A 26,451-nucleotide genomic window follows, 5' to 3' on the forward strand; every position below is an offset into this window, starting at 1 on the left:
GAGAAAAATTGTTTATATTCTAATGGAAAAAAGTCACAATTTTGTGAGAATAAACTCGTATTATTTTGAGGAAAAATAATGTCATTTTAGTAACAGAGTAGAAGTCAAAGAAAAAACAAAGCTTACAAAGTTTACTATTTTTTTCTCGTAATATTTTGAGAAACACAAAAAACAAAAGTCAAAATATTATGAGAATAAGGTTATAATTACAAGAGGAAAATTTTGAAGAATTCAACTGAAATAATTAACAACAGAAAGCGCTGTAATTTAATTTTAGACTAGAATAAAATCAAGATAGTCAGAGAAAAATTTTCATGAAAAATTCACGATTTCACAAGAATAATCTCGTCATTTTTAGCAGCATAGAGTGGAAATATTAAAGGAAAAACATGCTATTTGTTTATCGTAATATTATGAGAAACAGACAACACTTGTTAGTATATGTACTGTAGGTGTTGCGTCCTTTCATTTTTCACTATGCGGTCCTAGCTGCAGGAAAAACCTTTGGAAAGGATTAGAAAGTTGAAAATGAAGAGATTTTCTGTGGTTGTCTGGTTGTCACGGCAACGCCCCATTCCTTCCCCTACCTGACTCTCTGGAGACCTGCACAAAGGCCTCCACGCCGCTCTCGCCGTAGTTCCCCTCTGAGGCCAGTGTGGAGACGTAGTTCCAGCCCATGGCCGTGACGATGTCCAGCATGCTCTGAGCCTGGTAGGAGTCCGGAGGAACCACGCGGGAGAAGAAGTCGTAGCGCGTGTTGTCGCTCAGCTCCGGCGCCGTGGAGGCGTAGCTGATCTGAGGGATCTGCGGAGAAAAACGCACCCGGAAGAACGTGTCACCTCGGTTACATGTCATACGTTCTGTGACAGTTCTCCCCATTGAAAATGAATGAGAATAAAGACATCATTGCCAGAAGGACATTTTACAAGAATTAAGTTGAAATAGTTGGAAAATGTAAAAAATAAATAAATATAAAAAACATACAAAAATACAGAAAAAAAAGACAGCTGTAATTTTACAAGTAATTTTACAAGAATAAAGTGAAAATATAAAAAAAAATGTGTGTATATTCTAATGAGAAAGAAGTCACAATTTTATTAGAATAAACTCGTAACATTATGAGGCAAATTAAGTCACTTACGTACCATAAAGTTGAAATATCAACCAAAGACGTGACTTTTACAAAAAATCAGAATATTATTAGAAAAAGAAAAAACAACGAATAAAAGGTGCAATTTTTGGAAAATCAGGTTGTGGAAAAAAACAGTCAAAATATTATGAGAATAATGTTATAATTGCAAGAAGAACATTTATAAGAATTAGGTTGAAATTGTTGGAAAATTCCATTCCATTTTCCTCCGCTTATCCGGGTCCGGGTCGCGGGGGCAGCAGTCTTAGCAGAGAAGCCCACACTTCCCGGTCCCTGACCACCTCCTCCAGCTCCACCGGGACGACACCAAGGCGTTCCCAGGCCAGCTGTGAGACATAATCCCTCCAGCGTGTCCTAGGTCTTCCCCATGCCTTCTCCTGGTTGGGCATGCCCGAAACACCTCACCAGGGAGGCGTCCGGGAGGTATCCGGACTAGATGCCCGAGTCACCTCAGCTGGCTCCTCTCAATGTGAAGGAGCAGCGGCTCTACTCTGAGCTCCTCCCGGATGACCGAACTCCTCATCCTATCTCTTCAAGTGAGTCCCACCACCCTACGAAGAAAACTCATTTCAGCCGCTTGTATCCGCGATCTCGTTCTTTCCGTCACGACCCAAAGCTCATGACCATAGGTGAGGGTGGGAACATAGATCGAACGGTAAATTTAGAGCTTTGCCTTCCAGCTCAGCTCTCTCTTCACCGCGATGGTCCAGTACAGCAACCGCATTACTGCAGACGCTGCGCCAATCCGCCTATGGACCTCACGCTTCAACCTTCCCTCACTCGAGAACAAGACCCCGAGATACTTGAACTCCTCCACCTGGGGCAGGACCTCATTCCCAACCCGGAGGGAGCAAGCCACCCTTTTCCGACTGAGAACCATGGCCTCAGATTTGGAGGTGCTGAGTCTCATCCCAGAAGCTTCACACTCAGATGCAAACCGTCCCAGTCAACGCTATATGTCACAGCCCGATGAGGCCATCAGGACCACGTCGTCTGCAAATAGCAGAGACGAGATCCTAAGGCCCCCAAACTGGACTCCTTCGACACCTTGCCTGCGCCTAGAAATTCTGTAAATGAAAATTATGAACAGAATCGGTGACAAAGGGCAGCCTTGGTGGAGGCCAACGTTCACCGGGAACAGGCTTGACTTACTGCTGGCAATGCAAACCAGGCTCCTGCTCCGATTGTACAAGGACTGAATGGCACGTAGTAGCGTGCCAACAATCCCATACTCCCGGACCACCCCCCACAGGACACCGCGAGGGACACGGTCGAATGCCTTTTCCAGGTCCACAAAGCACATGTAGACCGGTTCGGCAAACTCCCAAGTACCCTCCAGTACCCTTGCAAGGGTGTACAGGTAGAGCTTGTCCAGTGTTCCGCGACCAGGACGAAAAACCACATTGCACTTCCTGTAGCCGAGCTTAACGGCCGTACCCTTCTCTCCAGCACCCTGGAATAGACTTTCCCAGGGAGGCTGAGGAGTGTGATCCCCCTATAGTTGGAACACACCCTCCGGTCACCCTTCTTGAAAAGGGGGACCACCACCCCAGTCTGCCAATCCAGAGATACTGTTCCCGACTTCTACGGCCAAGACAGTCCCTCAACATCCAGAGCCTTGAGGAATTCAAGGCGAAACTCGTCCACCCCCGGCGCTTTGCCACTGGGGAGCGTTTTCACTACCCCAGATACCTCAACCATGGAACTGTCCACGTTTGTGTCCTCAGCCTCTGCTTCCTCTATGGAAGGTATGTCAGTGAGATTAAGAAAGGCCTCAAAGTATTTCTTCCACCGCCCAACTATATCTTCAGCCGAGGTCAGCAGGCCCCCGTCCCCACTGTAAACAGTCTGAACTGGACACTGCTTCCCCTTTCTAAAGGCGCCGGACGGTTTGCTAGAAACTCTTCGAGGCCGACCGAAAGTGGTGTTCCATAGCCTCACCGAACTCCTCCCAACACCCGAGTTTTTGCCTTGACAACCGCCGAAGCCGCGTGCCGCTTGGCCTGCCGGTACCTATCAGCTGTTTCACAAGTCCCACAAGCCATCCATCCAGACTCCTTTTTCAGCTTGACGGCAGCCCTGACCTCTGGTGTCCACCATCGGGTTCGGGGCTTACCGCCACGACAGGCACCGACCACCTTGCGGCCGCAGCTCCGATCGGCTGCCTCAACAATGGAAGCACGGAATAGAGCCCATTCGAACTCGATATCCTCGTCCTCCCCCGGGATGCAGGCGAAGTTCTGCCGGAGGTGAGAGCTGAAGACTCGACGAACAGGAGACTCTGCCAAACGTTCCCAGCGCACCCTCACTACACGTTTGGATCTCCCAGGTCTGTCCGGCATCCTCCCCCGCCATCTAATCCAACTCATCACAAGGTGGTGATCAGTTGACAGCTCAGCCCCTCTCTTTACCCGCGTGCCCAGAACATGCGGACGCAGGTCTGATGATACGACTACAAAGTTGATCATAGACCTGCGGTCTAGGGTGTCCTGGTGCCATGTGCACTTATGGACATCCTTATGTTGGAACATGGTGTTTGTGATGGGCAAACTGTGGTTCACCCAGAAGTCCAACAACAACACACCGCACGGGTTCAGATCGGGGAGGCCCAATCACGCCCCTCCAGGTTACACTGTCAAAGTGCCAAAGTACAACAAGGTCCAGCCCCTCTCGAGGAGTTTGGATCCAGAACCCAAACTGTGGGTCGAGGTGAGTCCAACTATATCTAGTCGGAATGTCTCAACCTCTCTCACAAGTTTGGGCTCCTTCCCAGCCAGAGAAGTGACATTCCATATCCCAAGAACCAGATTTGGCCGTCGAAGACCAGGTTGCCCAGACTCCTGCCCTCGACTGTCACCCAAAGCGCAATGCACTGGACCCTTATGCTTGCCCTAGCAGGTGGTGGGTCTACGGGGGGGAGATCCCGTGTGGCCTGTTCGGGCTGAGCCCCAGGGGTGAGAGCCCGACCACCAGGCGCTCACCTGCGAGCCCCTCGCCCAGGCCTGGCTCCATCACTGTTTGGTACGGTAACTGTACAACACGTGATAGGAAGGCACTCCAGCGGGTGATCAAGACCTCACAGAACATTGTTGGGGCAGCCCTCCCCTCACTGCAAGACATTTATAAATCTAGAGTCCTACGCAGAACACACAACCTCATCAAGGACAGCACACATCCACAACACTCATTATTCACACTCCTACCGTCAGGCAGACGCTACAGGAGTTTGAAGTCCAGGACCACAAGGCTGGCAAACAGCTTTTACCCACAGGCCATCAGGCTCCTCAACGAAGCACTCCCACACGCCGTACGCAACACACGCACACACTCATAGCACTTTATTTATTTATTTATTTGTATTATTTACTTGTATTAATGTCTCTTCTGTTGTTGTTGCTTAATTTATTGGTATATATGTTTATGTGTTTATGTTTCTTATGTTCTTATTCTTTCATTTGTTTTCTTTCTTTTCTTGGGAGAATGAACAGAATAAGATTTTCATTGCATGGTATAACTGCTGTTGTACTATGCACATGACAATAAAACTCTCTTGAATCTTGAATCTTGAAGGGTGAGGCCCCGGTATCCCACGTCTGAGCGAGGTGCGGTCTCTCCTCATGTGTTTCTTCATAAAGGTCTTCTGAATCACGCTTGGTCTGGCCCGTCACCCAGGACCTGTTTGCCTTGGGAGACCCTACCAGGGGCATATAGACCCAGACAACATAGCTCCTAGGATCACTCGGGGACACAAACACGGAAAATGGGCACACAAACACATTGTTGGAAAATGTAAACAAAAATGTTACACCTTAATTTTAAGGTAAAACTGTTATATTCCAGAGAGAAAAAAGTCTCATAAACTCAAAAAGTTAAAATTTTACAAAAAGAACATTAAAGAAGAAAGTTGAAATGTTTAGAAAATTCAAAATAAAACCTGCTGAGAATAAAGCCAAAATATTCAGGAAAAAAATATTTGATTCTAATGAAAAAAAGTCACAATTTTATGAGAATAACCACAGATTATTTTGAGGATCATTTTAGTAGCATAGAGTTGAAATATTAAATAAATAATAAAATATATTTTTTATAGTAATCTGACAAACAAAAAAAAAGTAAAAATTTAATTTTGGGAAAATTAGGCTGCGGAAAAAAATGATAACATGACAAGAATAGAGTCAAAATATTATGAGAATAAACTTATAATTACGAGAAGAATATTTATAAGAATGAATTTGAAATAGTTGGAAAATGTAAAAATACAAAAACAGAAAGGAAACAAAAAAAGAGCTGTAATTTTACAAGAATAAAGTCAAAATATTAAGAAAAAAATGTATATTCTAATGAGAAAAAAGGTCTCAATTTTACAAGACTAAACTCGTCATGTCAAAAAGAAAAATGTAATTTTATTGGCTTTTCTTTCAATTTATTTGGCGCCCCCTACTGGTGAAAAAACATTTTCCATTTTTGTAACATTCCGCTCTTTCTACAAGTGAGTCTACAAGTGAGCCAATTGTCGTAGGGGGTACGTGAATAAAAATGAAAAACAATTAGCGCCTGAAGCTCGCAATTATGAGTGCGCCTGAACGCCTCACGGCGCAGGAGACCGGAGCAGGAAGGAGACGAGCATCAACTTGTTCATTGCTGTGTGTGCATCGCACGAACAAATAAGTCCGTTTGATGATTACTTTGGACTTTAAGAGTGTTTTATCTTGAAGATTTCATTTATTTTGGTGTTTCAACTCATCCCCCGCACGGCGCAGCGGTGAAAACCTGTCACTGTGAGTGGGGATTCACCCGAAAATTAGGCTTTGTATGTTTTTTTTGTACTTGGAATACTATTAAGAAGTGGTAGTGGTTCTTTTAGAGTCAGGACACCATGGAAACATTCCGGCCAGATAATCATTTAATCATCTTTATCATAAACTCCAGGCTCATACTGGAGGACGGTGGCTCTGTATTCACTTTGTGCTTTTAATTTGATGTTGTTCCTGTCTTACAAGGAAAAGGCTTCTTGAGACGTCATCTGTACTTCTGTGAAGAAGGTGTCGGACGTTTCGCTTCTCATCCGAAGAGCTTCGTCAGCGAACTAATAAGTGCTGGTAGCCTAGGCCTTAAATACAGTAAGAGTGGGCGGAATTGGTGTGCCAACACCCTCCTCCTATTGGTTCGTTACACTAAGCCTGGGCGGAGTAGTGGTATAATCCTTTCCTGCTATTAACACCTCCGATAAAAGGGAAGTGTAGCTCCCTGTAGTTGGGTATGAACGACTCTGATACTCGCTCGTTAGCATCTATTGTTCTGGCTCGGCCCTGATTCCACCTCATTTGCAAGACTAAGAGCTGTGGGTTTTGGTCTCAGTAACCTGCTGAACACAGGGTCCAAATGAAACCTCAAACCACCATTCCGATTCAATGATGGGTTCTGTTGTTTGACAAAAATAGCTTCCTTTACTCCTCTTTCAAACCATCTGTTTTCTTTGGCCAAAATCTTTACCTCGCTGTCCTCAAAAGAGTGATTGGTTGCTTTAAGGCGTAGATGTACTGCTGATTGAGGACCACTAGAATTGTCCCTGCGATGTTGATAAAGCCTTTTTTGGAGCATTAGCTTAGTTTTCCCAATGTAGTGCTCTAGAGCACTACATTTCACTACATTTCAGATTTATTTCATTTTAATTCATTTTATTTTAACTCTATGCTACTAACATTACATTATTTTTCCTTCCTTAATATTACTAGGGCTGCAACCATACACATAATTCACGGTTCGTTTTGGTTCGACACATTTGTGTTACGATTCGATACTTTTTTGATATAAAAAATAAATGACTTTGCCTTTTTAATAGGGTGGTCCGATAATATTGGCAATGGATGATTTTCGGCCCGATATTGGCATAAAAATGTGATATCGGCCAACATCGATATGGATAGGCCTGTCACGATAATCGATAAAACGATTTATCTAACCAGGGTATGTGAAGTGGTGACGCCCCGTGATTCCTAAGTGGTAAGTCATATCTTCTGGGCCTCACACAGATACACTACACTTGAGAACAGTGATCAATGAATGACAAACTTAATATGGTCTTTAAAAAAAAGTCGAAATTATCAATTATCGTCGATAATTTATAGTACATTTATCGACCAGCAAAATTTGTTATGGTGACAAGCCTAGGTATTGTTTTTTTCCCTAAAATGAAAGCCAATATCGAGCTTTTAGCGCCAACGTCGCAAAACTGCAACATTGTTGAATCGTAGTTACTGTAGTACTGTCCCGCTCACAATCCTGTGAGAACCAAGTACCGTAAATCATCGTGTATAAACCACACTTTTTTTCCACCTCTAAGAAGCAAAAAATCGGGGTGCGGTTTATACACGATGACAGGTCTGTGACCAGACTCGGACTGAAAAATAATATCAGACAACACTTCTACAACGCTTCAGCGGAAGATCACTCGTACTACAAGCCGGGTCACACCGCCTAAACTTTGCTGTAGCGTTCCTGGAGCGGTTTAAAAAAATTCATCACCGCTCGTTCACCACCGTTTAACAGAGGTTGGACCTCGTTAAGGCAACGCCATATCCGCTCGGCCACCGCTGATGGTCCCTCCTACCGCTCCGAAAGTTTTGAGCTGCACAAAATATTGCGAGCGGTGAGGAGCGGCCAATTTTCCGCCACGGCAAAGTTCATCACAGCTCTAACAACCAGTCAAAGTTTGGCGCCGCTAGACGCAAGTTCGTGGACGCTTGGGTCCGCTAGGCCAGAATTTGGCTATGAATACAGGGAGAAATTGACCAGAAGCCCATTTGAGAAGCCGTCTGTGGGTCAGACAGTTGCTTTGACTTTAAGCGCTCTCTTGCTGAAAATGCTTGTGTATGCTTGAATAAACGTTGGAGTTTATTCAAATTCACACTGAAGCAATGCAGCATTATGTAATTCCATTGCAGATAAATTGATGGACGGCAGATTTGTCCTTTCTTCTTTTTTAAATTGCTTAGTACCTTTAGATGAAAGAGTTGGCAAGCATTTATGAAAGCATTTATGAACCAAATTTTTTTTTTCCCCCGTCGTGAGCCTGAAAATGGGGGTTCGGTTAATACACGGGTGCGGTTTATACACCGTGATTTACGGTAAATGTCTATTAAGGCAATAAACTCGTAATATTATGAGGCAAAATAACGTCATTTTAGTAGCATAAAGCGTTACTTTTCGAAAAATCACAATATTACGAGAAACAGACAAAACAACAAAGACCGTAGCAATTTTCGGAAAATTAGGTTGCAGAAAAAACAATAACGTTACAAGAAAAGTGTCAGTTATAATTACAAGATTAGAAGTTGGAAAATGTTAAAAAAAACAACAAAAAAACAATAGAAATTAAAAAATGAAAAGAAAATAAGATAAGATAAGATAAAAATACAGTCAAATCTGTCTTAGCGGCCACCTTTATAGAACGGCCACCTGCCTATACTGTAGCGGCCACTGAAAAATCCCCCACAGCAAATGTACATGTTATAGACCCTGTGTATAGCAGTCACCTGTCTAACGTGGCCAGCGGCTACCCATTTTGTCTCCCTTGGTCAATATCTGACCGCATATAGCGGCCAAATTACCGACTCAAGTAGAAGCTTCATGCACGAAAAAGTTCCGTTTTTCAATCAATGAAGTCGTCGTGTGTAGACTTTAATTACTGAGTCCTAGCTCAGTCACAATCATTCACAAGATCCACACAAACTGTCAGTTGTTCCACATAAAAAAGCCGTCTTCTTTTGAGCTTGCTATTTCCTGGTCAAACATGTAACTTTAAGAGCATTTGCACCAAAACATTACCGCAAAGTAGGCTGGGAACAGGACGTGCTCCCAGCGACGCTACAATACTGGATGCACGCTAAAACACTTTTTAAAACGCTTTTTTAAAAGGCAGCGGGAGCAAAACTGAGTTCGGTTGTACTTAATTGAAGCATTTTAGAATGTACTCATGTTATTTTTGATCAATCCTCATCCACAAATCCATCAAAGTCCTCATCTTCTGTACTCGACACAAACAAAGCCGTCTTCTTTTCCGTTCGCTACTAGTCTGTTAACTTGTCAGTGTTATTCAGCTCCGAAGCAAAGAAGGAAACTTCTCCTGTTGCTTCTGCCAACTTTATTTATTGAACGCGGCCACCAGACAGCAGCTCAGAACACACACACATCTCTCAGCATCGTCTCTCCTTCCTGCTTGCCCACAAGGCAAAGGTTAAACAAGCCCCACTACATAGCTGTCCAGCCAATGCCTGTAAGAAATGACACCGTTTATTTCCTGGTGTGCACTGGTCAATACTGTAATGCCGCTTGTTGTGGGGAAGGAGAGACTCACGTCGCCGATGCACTTTAATGGCTTTATTAACAGCGGAGAACACTGCAGGACTTTACATCCACGCCAACATAAACACACTTCCCAACTCTCTCCAAACTCACAGCTAGCACTGAGCCTAGCTCTCCTGCTCGGGACGCCCACCGTCACTTCCCGTCACTTGCTGATGAACTAAAGCTGTAATGACACTCTGCCGTGTAAAAAGTAAAATATTAAAAACAAGCGTAAGACATTACTAGCACAGCTTTGTTCTGTGGGTGGTGGATAATAACAAGCCTAGTCGTGCTGTACAACTTTTATCCGCAGTCCCACAGCGCCCTCTACTGTTCAACATTATTATTATTATTTTCTTTTTTTTTCCCTCTCCTGGTCAACATTCAAACTGGATGCCAGTCTACAGGCCACCTGTCTATAGCGGCCACTTTGGCAGACTCCCTCTAGTGGCCGCTATAGACAAGTTTGACTGTAGTAAGAGAAAAAATGTCATGAAAAATTCACAATTTTATGAGAATAATCTTGTAATATTTCGGGAAAAAATAATGTAATTTTTAGTAGCATAGAGTGGAAAGATTAAAGGAAAAACATGCTTTTTGTTTATGATAACATTATAAGAAACAGAAAAATAGCAGAAATAAAAAAAATAGCTGTAAAATTACAAGAACGAAGTCAAAATAGGAAGAGAAAATGTTACATTCCAATGCGAAAATAGTCACAATTTTACGAGAATAAACTAGTAATATTTTGACCAAAATTAATGTCATTTTAGTAGCATAGAGTTGAAACATTAAAGAAAAGACATGCTATTTTTGATAGGAATTTTGTATTTTCGACCTTTTTTATTGTTCGATGAATCGATTATCGTGACAGGCCTAGCTGCCGGGCTGCACTTTGGACACCCCCGATCTCGTTCACTGAGACGCCTGAACGCAGCTTGACTTAGATGGTAGGTTTCGGAGGCTCCCCCCAAGGCCTGTGCGACTCCTTTCACTGAGAAAATCCTGACGTGTTCCACTCCAGCTTGGCCACGATGCAAGCAGACAGCAACACACAAAGCTGGATATAAATTTTGCAATCTGCACCAAAATGCCATCATCTACTAAAATGAGTTTAGTGTATTTGCTTGAGATGAAATATCGGCATGACAAATCCCAAACATGTGCAGGTGTAACTCTGTCAGGGAAGTTTGCAAACTTGCACCTTTGACGTCTGATAAAAACTGAAAGAAGATGAAGCTGCAGTTTTGCACCGCACTCAGTCGACGCTTTTTGTGTTATTTCCTCAGGGGAGGCAGGGGCGGGGGCGGGTTCATGTATTTGCGTCACAGCTGGAGTGGGATGATGGTGGACGGCCGCACGCAAAACCCTGCTGGGTTTTTACCACAATTAGCTGTGGGTCAAACACATTGGGATTAACAGCTGTGGCTGTTTTTTTTTTCTTTTTTCTTATTTCTTATTCTTCTTATTTCTTATTGTTGACGCCACAAGATTGCATTTGGAGTATGATAAGCTGTCAGCGTGCTGTAGCCTTTATCTAGGTCTGTGTGCGCTTGAACATGTTGCTCATCAGCTGACTCAGCAGTTTGCTCCCAACATTGGTTCTGTTACTGCTGTGTTGTGCACTATTCTTGTGGTCATGTGGCCACAGCGAACTACACTTTCTCATGCACTCCAAATCATTATGGCATCATTTTTTTTAATGATCATTTTTTTCACGATCCTTGGAGTTTTTCCAGGAGTCTCGAAAGATGGAGAACATGACATCATGTTGTTGTTTAGACCGTGCGTTACGCATTTTGTTTAGGATGCCGTGTGTGAAGTATTGTGTACACAGCTGTCCCTCGTTTATGGCGCTTCATCGGTTCCAGACCCGACTGTGATCAGACAATTTCCGCAAAGTAGGATTCTTGATTTGTGAATGGAATATTTTGGTAGTTAGAGCATAGAAAACCTGTTCACCACCTTCTAAATGTTTTTTTTTTAACATTATTAGAGCCCTATACATGAAATAACACCCCTATAGTCACCTTTACACTCCTATTACCCAAATAGTAGACATAGTAAGAGAAAATAACAGATATAGGACACAGTAAACCTGTTTATCACCTTCTAAATGTTTTTTTAACATTATTAGTTCCCACTAGACATGCAATAGCACCCCTATAGTCACCTTTACACTCCTGTTACCCAATATAGTAGACATAATAAGAGAAAATAAGACATATAGGACATAGTAAACCTGTTTATCACCTTCTAAATATGTTTTTTTAACATTATTAGAGCCCTCTAGACATGAAATAACACCCCTATAGTCACCTTTACACTCCTATTAGCCAATATAGTAGACATAATAAGTAAAAAAATATGACATAATAAAGACTCACATGTTAGCATTGAGAGAGTTCCTTGTTGTGCAGAGTACTTCCTGCAGTGGTTCTTGTCTCATCAATGTAACAATAGTGACACCTAGTGACCAGTGTGGACTACTGCATATCATCACGTTTTTGAATGCGTCTTCTGAATGCCTTATATTTGTATTGTACTGTATTGTACTTTTACTTTACCATTTTTATGCTTGACAATGCTTCATTCAGGCAAAAAAAAAAAAAAAAAGAATTTCTTTCAATATTTCTATTCTTGACTGTTAGTTAGCCAGCAAAACATGGACGATCTGCATGACGTGGCAAAGGATCACTGTATTTCATTTGAGCTCCACGGCTTTCTTTGCTCCTCTATTTTCTTCCTGGCGCTTGGCTCGATGCTTTTCCACAGTGCAAGGCAACACGGGGCGCTCCTCAGAGAGGCAGGGCTCAACGCGGCTAATTACTCGCCATTCTTGCGCTAACAAAAGCCTTAGCGTGAGGGTGGATTTTATTGTGTGTTTTTGCTTGGAGTGACACGCTGAGGTCGGCACGCTGAGAGTGGGCAAAGCCGTGTACCGCCACGCCATCGGCATACATGGATAGGCGGGACGGGACTATTTGTTGACCAATCAGACAGAGAGGACGATGGGAAGAGAAATTTGACAATGTCATGTTTTAGCTCCTGGTTCTGGGTCTGGTTCTACTCGGCCAGAAGGAACGCTGTTCTCTGCACGACCCGCTGGACTCATCCCGACCTCAGCGCGTCTCATTTCTTGGCCCGCCACTCGTCACTGTCGAGCCCGCGCGCGCCGCCTTGACGTGTCCCGCCGCGGGGGCGGAAGGGGAAACGTGTCGCGTGGTTCCTCTGGAGGCCTCGGGCGCGGGACGTCACCACACCGCCTCCTCGCGTGGCCGCGGCGGGCGGGCGTCGGCGTGACATTTTGGGGTTAAGCTGTGTGGAAGGAAGAGGGGGTGGGGAGGTGGTAGGGGGGTGGTTCGACGCGATGAGACGTGACGAGACGTGATGCTCGCCGACACGGGCCTGCTGACACCCGCTCCAGCAGCGGCTTGACGTTGACTGAAAGCAGCTTCTCTTTAGCAGCATCTAAGCTGACGGTCCACCAGCCAAGGTCTTCATACACTACAGGAATACTGTACTGTCAACAGTAAGAACTCTACTGATTTGAAATGCCTGATACCAATATTGACAAGTCAAAGCAAGAAGACTATTGATTTTGAAGAACATACAGGATGTTGGAGGTATCAGTTGACAGCAGCGCATGTTCTGGGAATCTTTCTTTTGGGATGACGACGGTTGGACTGTCTAGCTCACCACCTCACTTAAAACCAGCACATTTCTTGCCGCATCAACACCCCACAGGGGTGACCTTCTTGACGTAACGTGGTTATACAGGCGCAAAAAGAAATCCAACACCGCTAACTGGATTCAGGAGGGGTATCCCAAAATATTGCGAGATTAAAACGTGACAAGACAATGTCTGGTGGGAACTCAGCCCGGGGAGATAATCGATAAATAAATTCATCACACAATAAACGAAAACGAACAGGACAATCAGTACATTGCCATGTGCGTGCGTGTCCGTTTTCCTCGTCTCCTCGTAGGAGTCACTCTGTGCATTGCTTTCACCACCTGGGCACGCTTGTTCCATAGAACAACGGCATGAACGGAAATTCTTTTATTTGAGAGAGGGAAAAAAATACATATTTTTGGCAAAAAACTATAAACTTCAAAGAATGCAGTCAATTTTTTTAGAATAGTAATCTTTCAAAGAGAAGGTTTTTTTCTAGATTTTCAAGAAAAAAAATGGGTGGGTTATTGAGAAAAAGTTTAAACTTGTGAGAATAGACTCAGAGAGTTGTTTATTCATTTATTTTTTTAAGGGACAAATTTAGGACAATAAAGTCTTTTTTTTTAAGTTCTAATCCTCCAGAGAGAAGGTTTTTCTAGATTTTTTTCAGTATATATATTTTCATTTAAAAAATGGGATATTATGAAGAAAAATGTATGAACTTGTCTTTCTTTTTTTGAGAGTTGGGTATGTTTTTTTTTTTTTACAAAAAAATAAATACAAAAATCTAAAATAAAGGAAACAGACAAAAATATTGGAAAATAACGTTTTTAGTTTAAGAAAAGTTGTAATCTTTTAAAGAGAAATCTTTTATAGATTTTAGGAAGAAAAAAGGGATGCCACTGAGAAAAAGTTACAAACTTGCAAGAATAATCAGATTTTTTTTCGAGAGTTGTTTTTTTTGTTTTTTTTTTTTTACAAGAAGTGACAAACATCAGAGAATAAGAATTTACAGACAAATTCATGGTTGTGCTGTGGGCTCACCAGTCTCACCCATAGTGGCGAATCTGTACATGGAAGAGATGGAGAAACAGGCTCTCACATCCTTCTCAGGGACAAAACCAAGGCACTGGTTTAGATACGTGGATGACACCTTTGTCATAATCAAAAAAACAAGAAATTCAGTCTTTCACAGATCACATCAATGCGGTGGACACCAATATCAAATTTACTCGCGAGGACGCTAAAGAAAACCAACTAGCCTTCTTAGACTGCAAGGTAATTATAGGAGAGGACAGACAGCTACTTCCAGAGGTCTTTAGAAAGGCCACACACACTGACCAATACCTGCTTTTTGAATCAAACCATCCACTACAACATAAACTAGGGGTTATTAGGACCCTCCAACATAGAGCGGAACAAATACCAACTAGTGCTGAGGGAAGGAAAAAGGAGACACAACATGTCCAGAGAGGGCTCTCAACCTGTGGGTACCCACGGTGGGCTTTTAACAAATGTCAAAAGAAGAGAGTAGGGAAAGAAACCCAAAAGCCCACAGAAGCAAAAAGGAGAGGAGTGGTAGTCCCTTATGTAGCAGGGGTCTCCGAAAAACTCCAGAGGATCTTATGGCAACACAAAATTCCTACCTATTTCAAACCAGTAAATACCCTGAGACAAAAATGAGTGCATCCTAAAGACAAGGCTCCAAACCAGAAACAGAGCAATGTGGTCTATTCCATCCACTGTAAAGATGAGGAATGCAAAGAGCACTACATTGGGGAAACTAAGCAAATGCTCCAAAAAAGGCTTTATCAACATCGCAGGGACAATTCTAGCGGTCCTCAATCAGCAGTACATCTACACCTTAAAGCTACCAATCACTCTTTTGAGGACAGCGAGGTAAAGATTTTGGCCAAAGAAAACAGATGGTTTGAAAGAGGAGTAAAGGAAGCTATTTTTGTCAAACAACAGAACCCATCATTGAATCGGAATGGTGGTTTGAGGTTTAATTTGGACCCTGTGTTCAGCAGGTTACTGAGACCAAAACCCACAGCTCTTAGTCATGCAAATGAGGTAGAGCCAGGGCCGAGCCAGAACAATAGATGCTAAGGAGCCAGTATCAGAGTCGTTCATACTCAACTACAGGGAGCGACACTTCCCTTTGATCGGAGGTGCTAATGGTCGGTGAGGATTAGACCACCACTCCTCCCAGTCTTAGTGTAAGGAACCAATAGGAGGAGGGTGCTGGCACACCAATTCCGCCCACTCTTACTGTATTTAAGGCCTAGGCTACCAGCACTTATTAGTTCGCTGACGAAGCTCTTCGGATGAGGAGCGAAACGTCCGACACCTTCTTCACAGAAGTACAGATGACATCTCAAGAAGCCTTTCCCTCATCAGAGAATAAAGTCACTTTTTTGGAAAATTATAATCCTCCAAAGAGAAGGTTTTTGTAGCTTTTTTGAGTATATATGTATATATTTTCATAAAAAAATTATCTATTTAAGAGGGAAAAAATTGGGATATTAACACAAATGTATATAGTTGCAAGAATAAAAATCAATATATATATATATATATATATATATATATATATATATATATATATTTTTTTTTTGGAGAGTTGGATATTTTTTTTTAGAAAAAAGTGACGAACTTCAGAGAACTGTGTTTTTGTTTTTGAAAATGGAATATTGAAAACGTATAAAGTTGAGAAAATAAAATAAAATGTATTTTTATTTCTAAAGAAGTGGGTATTTGTATTTATTTTTGTAAAAATTCATCAAATTAAATTGTTAGACTGCAATATATCATCATATATTTTTTCATTTCACTATTTCTTTCCTTGTAGACCCGATCTCGATCTTAGGTATCCCTAAGCCAGCAGAGCACGTCTGCCATATAGAGGATCTTTGACGAGCGTTCATGAGGAGCGTCTCATCTGCTGCACTAAAGAACATTTTAACATCATGCTAGGTTAGCATACTGGCTCAGGAAAAACGACATGCTCAGACTCACACCTCCCACGTGTGTTGCTGACGGACCGACAGCTGGCAGAGCTTGCGATGTATAGCGAAGTGGGCGGCGGGCTCATCTAGCTTGAGGCGGGTCAGAGGTGGTGACATGGAGACAAGTCCGTGAGGATGATGTCGTTAAAATACGCAACTTGATAAGCAACAAAGCAAATAGGTGAGGGAGATGATAGATTTTTATCATATGGTGGTTAATTGGCCGCACGTGGTTAGCATGTTGGCCACACAGTCATGAGATCAGGAAGATCTGGGTTCGAATCTCCGTTGAGCGTCTCTATGTGTAGATGGCATGTTCTCCCCGTGTGTGTTTTCTCCAGTTACTCCGGTTTCCTCCCACATTGGCCCGCATGTTAGCTTAATTGGCGACTCCAAATTGTCCATAGGTATGAATGTGAGTGTGAACGGTTGTTTGTCTATATGTGCCCTGCCATTGGCTGGCATCCAGCCCAGGGTGTACCCTGCCTCTTGCCCGAAGTCAGCTGGGATAGGCTCCAGCACACAAGCTACCCTAATGAGGATAAGTGGCATCGAAAATAGATAGACGGACGGATGGTGGTTAACTTACCTTGTAAATATGCTTTTTACAATTATTAGGGTCCTCTAGACAAAATAACAATAATAACTAAAATAACACCTCTACAGTCACCTTTACACTCCTATTACCCAATGTAGTAGACATAATAAGAGACAATAAAACTTATAAACATAGTACATCTGTTTATGGCCTTCTAAATATGTTTTTTTTTACATTATTAGAGCCCTCTAGACATGAAATAACAGCCCCGTAGTCACCTTTACACTACTATTACCCAATATAGTCGACATAATAAGAGAAAACAAAACATATAAAACGTAGTACATCTGTTTATGGCCTTCTAAATATGTTTTTTAACATTATTAGAGCCCACTAGACATGAAATAACAGCCCTATAGTCACCTTTACACTACTATTTCCCAATATAGTCGATGTAATAAGAGAAAATAAGACATAGAAATCCTGTGTTCCACCTTCTAAAGGCACTTAAGAATTTTAGAGGCCTCTAAACATAAAATAACACTCCTATAGCCACCATCACATTCCTATTGTCCAATGTAGTTGACATAATAAGAGAAAATAAGACATATAAGACATAATACACTTGTTTACCACCTTCTCAATATGTTTTTTAATCACTTTTAGAGCCCTCTAGACATGAAGTAACACCCCTATAGTCACCTTTACACCCCTATTACCCAATGTAGTAGATGTAAGAGAAAATAAGACATAAAAGACAGGGTAAACCTGTCTATGACCTTCTAAATATATTTGGAGGATGACGTCGTGAAAACTTGAAAAGCAATAAAGCTAACAAGTGAGGGAGATGATAGATTTTGATCACCTTTTTGTACAGCCTCACTTCTTTTTACACTTGCATGGCAGCTAGGAACGGTCACACAATAAAATGTGCTCCAAACACTGCAAGAAGTTGAGAGAGTTTCTGCAGCGAGGGCAGATCTTCTCACCTTGTGAGGATGTGTGAACACGAGGACTTGTTTGCACCCAATCAGGCGCTACCTGCTAACACAACAACGTGCTAACAGCACATCTTGTGAAGCAGCCGGGAGATGAAAAGCAACACGAATCTCGCTTTGAGGAACCAAATACACATGAAATGTAATATCCAGTCACTAGACAATGGGTGCGTGGTTTAAAAGGTTAAGATATTTGTTAAAGAAGTTCAAAATGTACAGTAAAAAAAATGTTTAAAAAGTTTTAAAAAGTGAGTAAAGCAGGGGTGCGCAAAGTGTGGCCCGCAGCTACTTTTTAATTGGCCAGCGGCACATTCTAAAATTATTATTATTCTGCAAGGAATCTACAACAACAACAACAACAAAAAACACCCAGCAGTAATTTTCCAAAAATAAAGTCTACATATTAACAGAGAAAAGCTGTAATTTAATGAGAAAACGTCATTTCACAAAAAAAAACATTTTAGTAGCATAAAGTTGAAATATTTAAGAAAAAAAGGTGGAACTTTCTTTTTTTTTTAAATTGTAGTATTATGACAAAAAAAAACAAAACAAAACATTGAATGAAGTTGTAATTTGGGGGAAATTGGGTTGGGAGAGAAGTTATAATGTTACAAGAATAAAGTCCCAATATTATGATGAAAAAACAAATGATGAAAAAAATAAATAGACAATAAAAACACCTCAATGACAGCAGAAATGGGAAAAAATCAGCAGTAGTTCTACCAGAATAAAGTCCTGATATTGACAGAAAAAAGTCGGATTGTAACAATCTTTTTTTTTGACGAGAATTAACTTGTAATATTATCAGGAAAAATAATTTTACTAGCATGGAGTTGAAATATTAAATCCAAAACATGGTATTTTTTGAAAGTTGTAATGTTATTAGTCGGGGTGCCCATGCCGATACTTGCTTGATAACGCCGATCACCTCCGAGCGACGCATTCACATCCAGAGCGAATTGTACGTCTCTCACGGTTTGAGCCTTGGGAAACTTTGGTCTTTGTGATCGGGGTGTGAAGGATAAACCGATGCGACCGGATATCCGCTTTGACAAGCGAGAGATTAGAGATTAGTTTGACATGACTAATGACCAGAATGGATGTAAATAGTAGCAGTGCGTACATTATTGCAATATAATTGATCTTGTTCTGTGTTGTGTGAAACTATGACAGTAACATCATCAAATTCAAAGCACAAAATGAACACAGAGCCACCATCCACCAGTACGAGCCTGGACTTTGCTGATCAGAGAGTAGTAGTCCATCTGTGAGCGTGGGAGAAAGTTACAAGGTGCGTTCAAGGACCGTCCAACAAAGTGAATTGGCTGTTAACAATGTAAGATTAATGTCTACATCAACAAATTTTGCTGGTCGGTAATTGGGCTACAAATTATCGTCGATAATCGACATTATCGACATTATCAGACCATGCTTTCTTTATTGTCATTAGAGATGTAATTCACATTTGAACAACTGGATTGGTACTCAAGTATAGTGTACCTGTGTGAGCCATTATTACCTTGACAGAAGTTGCCTGTATAGACCCTGTCTCTGTTAAGAAAGAAAAAACACCCCCATAAAAACTACACACACACACACATGCAGTTATGCAGTGTATTGTTAAACCAATGTAGGCGGTCATATTTGAGCTGGACCACATATCTGTGGTGGCGGAGTAAAATGCAGTGTAAAATGTTGCTGATTGTCCTTCCACAAATGTATGTTCTCCCAGTCCGTCAAACATTCCTAACATTTCCTGAAATGTTGGCTCTTCGACCGTATTGAAAGGTTGCATTTCTTCTGCAATGTAGCGAGCAACACTGCCCTGTTTCGTTTTTTATTTACTTCGCCGATCAAACGCCTCAGTAAGCGTTGACTGTCAGGACGAAGGCTCTGCTGCACATGTGCACTGGAGATGTGGCATTCGGCTTAGAATCTATCGCTTTCATGCCTTCATTCATATTAGCGTTTGCTTGCTAACTTGGTAACTGCTAGCTTGCTGTCTGTGTATCCACTCACTTGTAACCCGCCTTCATGTACGGGGGGGGGGGGGGGGGACAAAGAGGCTAACAGGAGTGTTCACTCTCTCCGTTCGTTCCACTATAGAGCCAATGCTCATAGACACACATGTAGAGTGAACCCTCTTACCATCCAGCATGTGTGGTACAAGACGAGGAAAAGGAACAGGCGAATACGCACATGTTAATTTATTGAGGCCGTCAAAATGATCAACCTTGTTTTTTATTTTTATCATTCGATTAATCGATTTATCAATTATCGTGACAGGCCCATGAACCAACATAACTTGTTGAATCGTATCAAATCAAATTGTATAGTTTATACACTGTGTCTATTCGTTCTGTTTTTAAAATATATCGTTTTTTTTATCGTACCGTAACCCCTGTATGTACATGTGTATCAATTCGTGTACCACCAAGAGATATACAACCATGCTTCGTGAGTTTCTAAGTGTACAAAGCATTTAAATAGTGGTCACAAATGCTCCTGAATGATTACTTTGAATAAGTTTCTAAACTCGATGGTGTGCTGTAAGCAGTTACTCCTGTATGATGTGTTTTGGCTAGCTACTTGTGTTTAGCATATCAAATATCCATTTATTGATATTAACTCCATTTTTTTTGTTCGTTACAGTTACCGCACGCACACATTCATGTGAAAAAAAGCTTCACTTAAGCAAGAAAAGTAAGTCTTGTGGACGAAGTTTTCTTTATTGGCTGTCTAACAACATACAGTCGCGTGTTGTGACGTCGGCACAGTCGTTCCCCTGTTTCTTTGTGCGATTGTTTTTGTATTGGGCCTCATTAGCAGGTGTACCTAATGAAGTGACCATCTCTGATATCCACATCAGCACAATCTGGTCCCCCATCTTCGCCACTCTCCCTGGAAGCATCTTCTGCTAATTTTAGATGAGTGATGTCAACGGGACTTTCTGTCCTCGTTATGCCTGCCAGTGTGTGCGCATGTGCGTGTGTGTCATGTACACATGAGCATGCCGCCTGCAGGTGTGTAGCTGCTATCTTGGCTGGCGTCAGGAAAGAAGTGGTTTGAGAATGAACATACTGTAACAATGTGTGTGTGTCACAAGCACCAGAATGGGTCAGCGAAATAACAGCAGTTTTGAAATTCTCACAGCAGGCACAATAATTCCCAACACGGGCTACTGTTGCGGCTGCACACCACGCTAAACTAACGCTGAAGGCCGCAGAAAGTGTGCACCTGCAGTATTTACTGACCTCACAAAAGCCTTCGATTCAATTAATCAGGACTAACAACAAAATTAGAAAGGTACAGAATCAGAGGATTAGTTTTGGCAAAAAGGAAGCAATTTGTAATGTAAAGCTAGGAGAATACACATCTGCAAGTTAGCAGGTAGCGCCACAAATATTACGTGTGGAGTACCCCAGGAGTCAATATTGGGACCAAAACTGTTGGTGCATGGGGTATATCAATGACATCTGTAAAGTGACTAAAGACTTAAAGTCTGTATTATCTGCAGATGATATTCCTGCCTTTAGTTCTGGGGAAAGCACAGAGGAGCGAATTCAAAAAGTCACGGATGAAATGTCCGTATTAAAAAGATGGTTTGATAAAAACAGATTATCCTTGAACTTAAGTAAACCTAAAATAATGCTATTTGGTAATAGCAGATCCCAATAAAGAGACAAACTTTGAATTACGATTTTCCTTGCCCGGACGCGGGTCACCAGGGCCCCCCTCTGGAGGCAGGCCTGGAGGTGAGGCACGATGGCAAGTGTCTGGTGGCTGGGCCTGCACCCATTGGGCCCGAAAAGGGAACATGAGTCCCCCCTCCCATGAGTGGGAGAGGTCAAAGGGGTCGGGTGCAGAGTGAGCTGGATGGTGGCCGAAGGCGGGAGCCTTGGCAGTCCGATCCTCGGTTGCAGAAGGTAGCTCTTGGAACATGGAATGTCACCTCTCTGGTGGGGAAGGAGCCTGAGCTGGTGCGTGAAGTGGAGAAGTTCCGGCTAGATATAGTCGGACTCACCTCAACACACAGCAAGGACTCTGGAACCAGTTCTCTTGAGAGGGGTTGGTCTTTATTCCACTCTGGCGTTGCCAGCAGTGAGAGGTTACGGGCAGGGGTGGCAATTCTTGTTGCGCTATGCAGGCCCTGGCTTGTGGCCTGCATGTTGGAATTTAACCCGGTGAACGAGAGGCTAGTTTCCCTTTGCCTTGAGGTGGAGGGACGGGTCCTGATTGTTGTTTGTGCTTATGCGCCAAACAGCAGTTCAGAATACCCGCCCTTTTTGGAGTCCTTAGTGGGAGTGCTGGAGAGTGCTCCCTCAGGGGATTCCCTTGTTCTGCTGGGGGACTTCAACGCTCTCGTTGGCAGAGACAGTGAGACCTGGAGAGATGTGATTGGGAGGAACGGCCCCCCTGATCTGAACTTGAGCGGTGCTTTGTTATTGGACTTGTGTGCTCGTCGCAAAAGGGTGTTCATATGTGCACTTGGCACCAGGACACCCTGGGCCGCAGTTCAATGATCGACTTTGTGGTCGTTTTGTCGGACATGCGGCCAAATGTCTTGGACACTCAGGTAAAGAGAGGGCTGAGCTGTCAACTGATCACCACCTAGTGATGAGTTTGCTCCGATGGTGGGGAAGGATGCCGGTCAGACCTGGCAGGGCTAAACGTCTTGTGAGGGTCTGCTGGGAACGTCTGGCAGAACCCTGTCAGAAGAAGTTTCAACTCCCACCTCCGGGAGAGCTTCGACCATGTTCCGAGGGAGGTGGCGGACATTGAGTCCGAGTGGGCCAAGTTCCGTGCCTCTATTGTTGAGGCTGATCGGAGCTGTGGCCGTAAGGTGGTTGGTGCCAGTCGTCGCGGTAATCCCAGAACCCGTTGGTGGACACCAGTGGTGAGGGATGACATCACGCTGAAGAAGGAGTGCCATCCGCCCTATCCATATTGTTACATTGCCTTATGATTCTTCTATGTTTTAAAAAAATAAAATATGGAATACAGGAAGTGAATAAATGTACTGCATAAGACATGGAACGAATGCGGGGGTAGGATTAAATAAGATTTGCTTCTTCCTACTCCTTTTAACTTTGTGTACCTGTGAACTGAATTGAATTATTTGATGTATTCCATTGTAACTTACATGCCTGTTAAAATAAAATGAAACCATTACCAAACTAATCTCAATGAAACACTTGGAGATCAAAGACTTGGATCTCCACACTAACCAACATCACTTCCTGTCCGCCACACCTTTCACCTCCCCCCACTAAAGACGTGTAGTCCCTTCTCTTTTCATCACTCAACAGGATCTTCATCCAACAGGCAAAGCGTTAACTCGAGTGCTTTCTGTTTATCGGTCCAGGGGCTTCCCTTTGTCACCAATTCTGTTCATTACTTTTATGGACAGAATTTCTAGGCGCAGCCAGGGCATTGATGCGTTCCGGTTTGGTGGCTGCAGGATTGGGTCTCTGCTTTTGGCAGATGATGTGGTCCTGCTGGCTTCATCAAGCCGTGAACTTCAACTTTCACTGGATCGGATCACAGTGAAGTGTGAAGCGGCCGGGATGGGAATCAGCACCTCCAAGTCCGAGTCCATGGTTCTCGCCCAGAAAAGGGTGGAATGCCATCTCCGGGTCGGGGATGAGATCCTGCCCCAAGTGGAGGTGTTCAGCTACCTTGGGGTCTTGTTCACGAGTGAGGGAAGGATGGAACGCGAGATCGACAAGCGAATTGGTGCGGTGTCTGCAGTGATGCTGACTCTACCGAAATTAGTTTTCTCCGTAGGGTGGCTGGGCTCTCCCTGAGAGATAAAGTGAGAAGCACTGTCATCCGGGAGACACTCGGAGTAGAAGTACTCCTCCGCATTGAGAGGAGCCAGATGAGGTGGCTTGGGCATCTGTTTAGGATGCCTCTCGGACGCCTCCCTGGCGAGGTGTTCAGGGCAAGTCCGACCGGTAGAAGGCCTCGGGGAAGACCCAGGACACGTTGGAGAGACTATGTTTCCCAACTGGCTTGGGAACGCCTCGGGATCCGCCGGGAGGAGCTGGACGAAGTGGCCGGGGAGAGGAAAATCTGGGCCTCCCTGCTTAGGCTGCTGCCCCCGGAACCCCATCTCGGATAAGCGGTAGAAGATGTATGGATGGATGGATATTTGACATGTACAATAATCACTCGCCACTTTGCACTTTAAATTTCGCAGCTTCACTCTATCATCTTTTAAAAAAAAAAATTATAAATCATGCTGGGCCGCACGGTGGCTGAGTGGTTAGTATGTTGGCCACACAGTCAGGAGATCTCAATTGGGCATGTCTGTGTGGAGTTTGTATGTTCTCCCCGGGTACTCTGGTTTCCTCCCACATTCTAAAAACATGCATGTTAGGCTAATTGGAGCCTCTAAATTGTCCACAGGTATGAATGTGAGCATGAATGACTGTTTATGTATATTTGCCCTGCAATTGGCTGGCGACCAATCCAGGGTGTACCCCGCCTCTCCCCCGAAGGGAGCTTGGAAAGGTTCCAGCATACCCGCAACCCTAATGAGGAGAAGCAGCATAGAAAATGGATGGATGGATAAATCATGCTGTGTAGCATGAAAATGTGTATAATACATGTGAATAAGGCATTCAGAAGATGCATTCAAAGACTTTGTGATGAAATGTAGTATGCTACACTGGTCACTAGGTGTCAGTAATGTTATTATATTGTGTGGTGGCAGAATGGTGGCCATGAGAGCCAAGGGAGTCAAGGGTAAATAAATAAATGCCAACAAAACGCCCAATGAGAGCATCTCACCTTAAAGAGGCGCAGGATGTTGGCCACCATGATGGAGACGGAGCTGGCCGACGCCCCGATGACGCCCACCACCTTGTCGGGCTTGGCAAGGACGGGTGGCTCCCCGTTTGCACAGCGCACGTCAGAGGCATCCCTCTCGATAAGCGCCTGCACGAAGGTGAGCGACTGCTCCAAGGCGTAGGTGTCACGCGAGCACGTGTCCAGGATACGCGCCCCCAAGGTCACGTTGGGCAGCAACTCGGGGTCCTTGTTGATGAGGTCGATGGCGAATAACATGGCCTCCAGCCGGTGGATGCCCTTCTCCTTCTTCAGCTCACCACAGGGGAGGCCACGCTCACCACGGGCATGCACAGGGAACAGGCCCCCCAGGATGATGTCGCCGTCCAGACGGATGGAGTGGGCATACTCCTGTGAGGCCTGCTGGGGGTCTGCGACGGCTGTGCCGGTCTTCTGGGAGGCGGAGCCCAGCAGCCAGCAGCTGTTAATCATCAGCAGAGACAGGAAGTAGGGACACGTGACCGTCGGCAGCTTCCAAGCAGAGATCATCTTGCGGGAGGTCAATACACTGGGAGGGGTGCAGGGTCGTGATGGGCGGGACCATGGAGGCCCCCCCTCCCGAGTCCAAGTACCGGATTGACCACCCCTAAAAACCAGGAGGTTCTTCTGTGGTCCTCCTTCTGTTCTGGGACATCTCCTCCTCACCATCCGCTTTCACATGCTTCCTGAAACACAACACCAATATCAGAATACATGAACCTGAACGCATCACAACACGTGAACCTGAACGCATCACACAACTTGATCCTGAATACATGAACTTGAATGCATAACAACAGATGAACCCACACACATCACACACATCACAATATACTCCTGATCAAAATCGTAAGACCAGTTGAAAAATTGCTAGAATTTGCATTTTGCACATTTGGATCTTAATGAGGTTTTAAGTAGAGCTACAATATGCAAAAACAAGAAGGGGGGTGAGACAAAAAGCATTTTGAAAAAGTCATTGATTGAAAACAACAATTCAGCTGAAATAGGCTGTTTATCAGCTGATCAAAAGTTTAAGACCACAGCCTATAAAAGCCAAAATCTGCTTGAAATTTAAATTTTGTCTGTCAGGCATTCCCAGGAAATCAGTCATTCTAAGTTTTTGGAAAGATCCTGAGCATTATGGAACAAAAAAGTCAAGTGCATCATTACGGTCACTTCGTCGATGTCAAATGACATCAGTCAGCTGACATTAAGCCCCCTCCTCATTCGTTGATGTGCTGCGGCGAGGCATAAAACAATGTGGAGAACAGATGTCGGCAGGCACACACAGATAATGGCACTTCCATCTTTATTAATGCAATTACCGATTAACTCAGTGGTAAGATACCTGTATCTATAACAAAAGTTATCTGTTCACTTGTGGCAGATGCTTATGTGGAAAAAAAGGCATTTGTTTCATGGCTGCACTTTGCGTCATGAACTTCAATTGACTCAAGGCTGAAAAGGTGTGAGCACCCCTGTGCTATATACATACATGTATAGCCTATTATTTACATATTGACCATGTTTAATTTGAAATAAAGTATCTAAAAACATGCACCAAAATCACCTGTCTGCCCTGTTGGCACTTGACAGATGACAGAAAAGGCCAAGAGAAAGGCATTTAAAGTGAATGAATGCATTTGTTGTTCAAGCCTGTTGAAACGACCCTAATGTTGATATGATTACCGAGAGTACATTTAAATATATACAGTCAAACCTGTCTATAGCGGCCACTAGAGGGAGTCTGCAAAAGTGGCCGCTATAGACAGGCGGCCTCTATAGACAGGTTGGCGTCCAGTTTGAATGTTGACCAGTAGAGGAAAAAAAAAGAAAAAAAAGGGGAAAAAATAATAATAATAATGTTGACCAGTAGAGGGCACTGCGGACTGCGGATAAAAGTT

The 26,451-nt window shown here is 43.4% G+C and overlaps 1 protein-coding gene across 1 annotated transcript in view; it reads right to left on the bottom strand.

Annotated features, from left to right (window-relative positions):
- Positions 1-26,451, bottom strand: part of LOC129181034 (metabotropic glutamate receptor 8-like) — a 90,828-nt gene that overhangs the window by 59,676 nt on the left and 4,701 nt on the right. The window contains exons 2-3 of the mRNA XM_054775652.1: positions 24,512-25,233; positions 588-804 (exon numbers count right to left, since the gene is read on the bottom strand). Coding sequence (XP_054631627.1) covers positions 588-804; positions 24,512-25,216 — 922 coding nt within the window. The 5' untranslated portion in view covers positions 25,217-25,233. The remainder of the gene's footprint in view (positions 1-587; positions 805-24,511; positions 25,234-26,451) is intronic.

Source organism: Dunckerocampus dactyliophorus, chromosome 5 (genome assembly GCF_027744805.1).
Source record: "Dunckerocampus dactyliophorus isolate RoL2022-P2 chromosome 5, RoL_Ddac_1.1, whole genome shotgun sequence".
NCBI classification, from domain to species: domain Eukaryota; kingdom Metazoa; phylum Chordata; class Actinopteri; order Syngnathiformes; family Syngnathidae; genus Dunckerocampus; species Dunckerocampus dactyliophorus.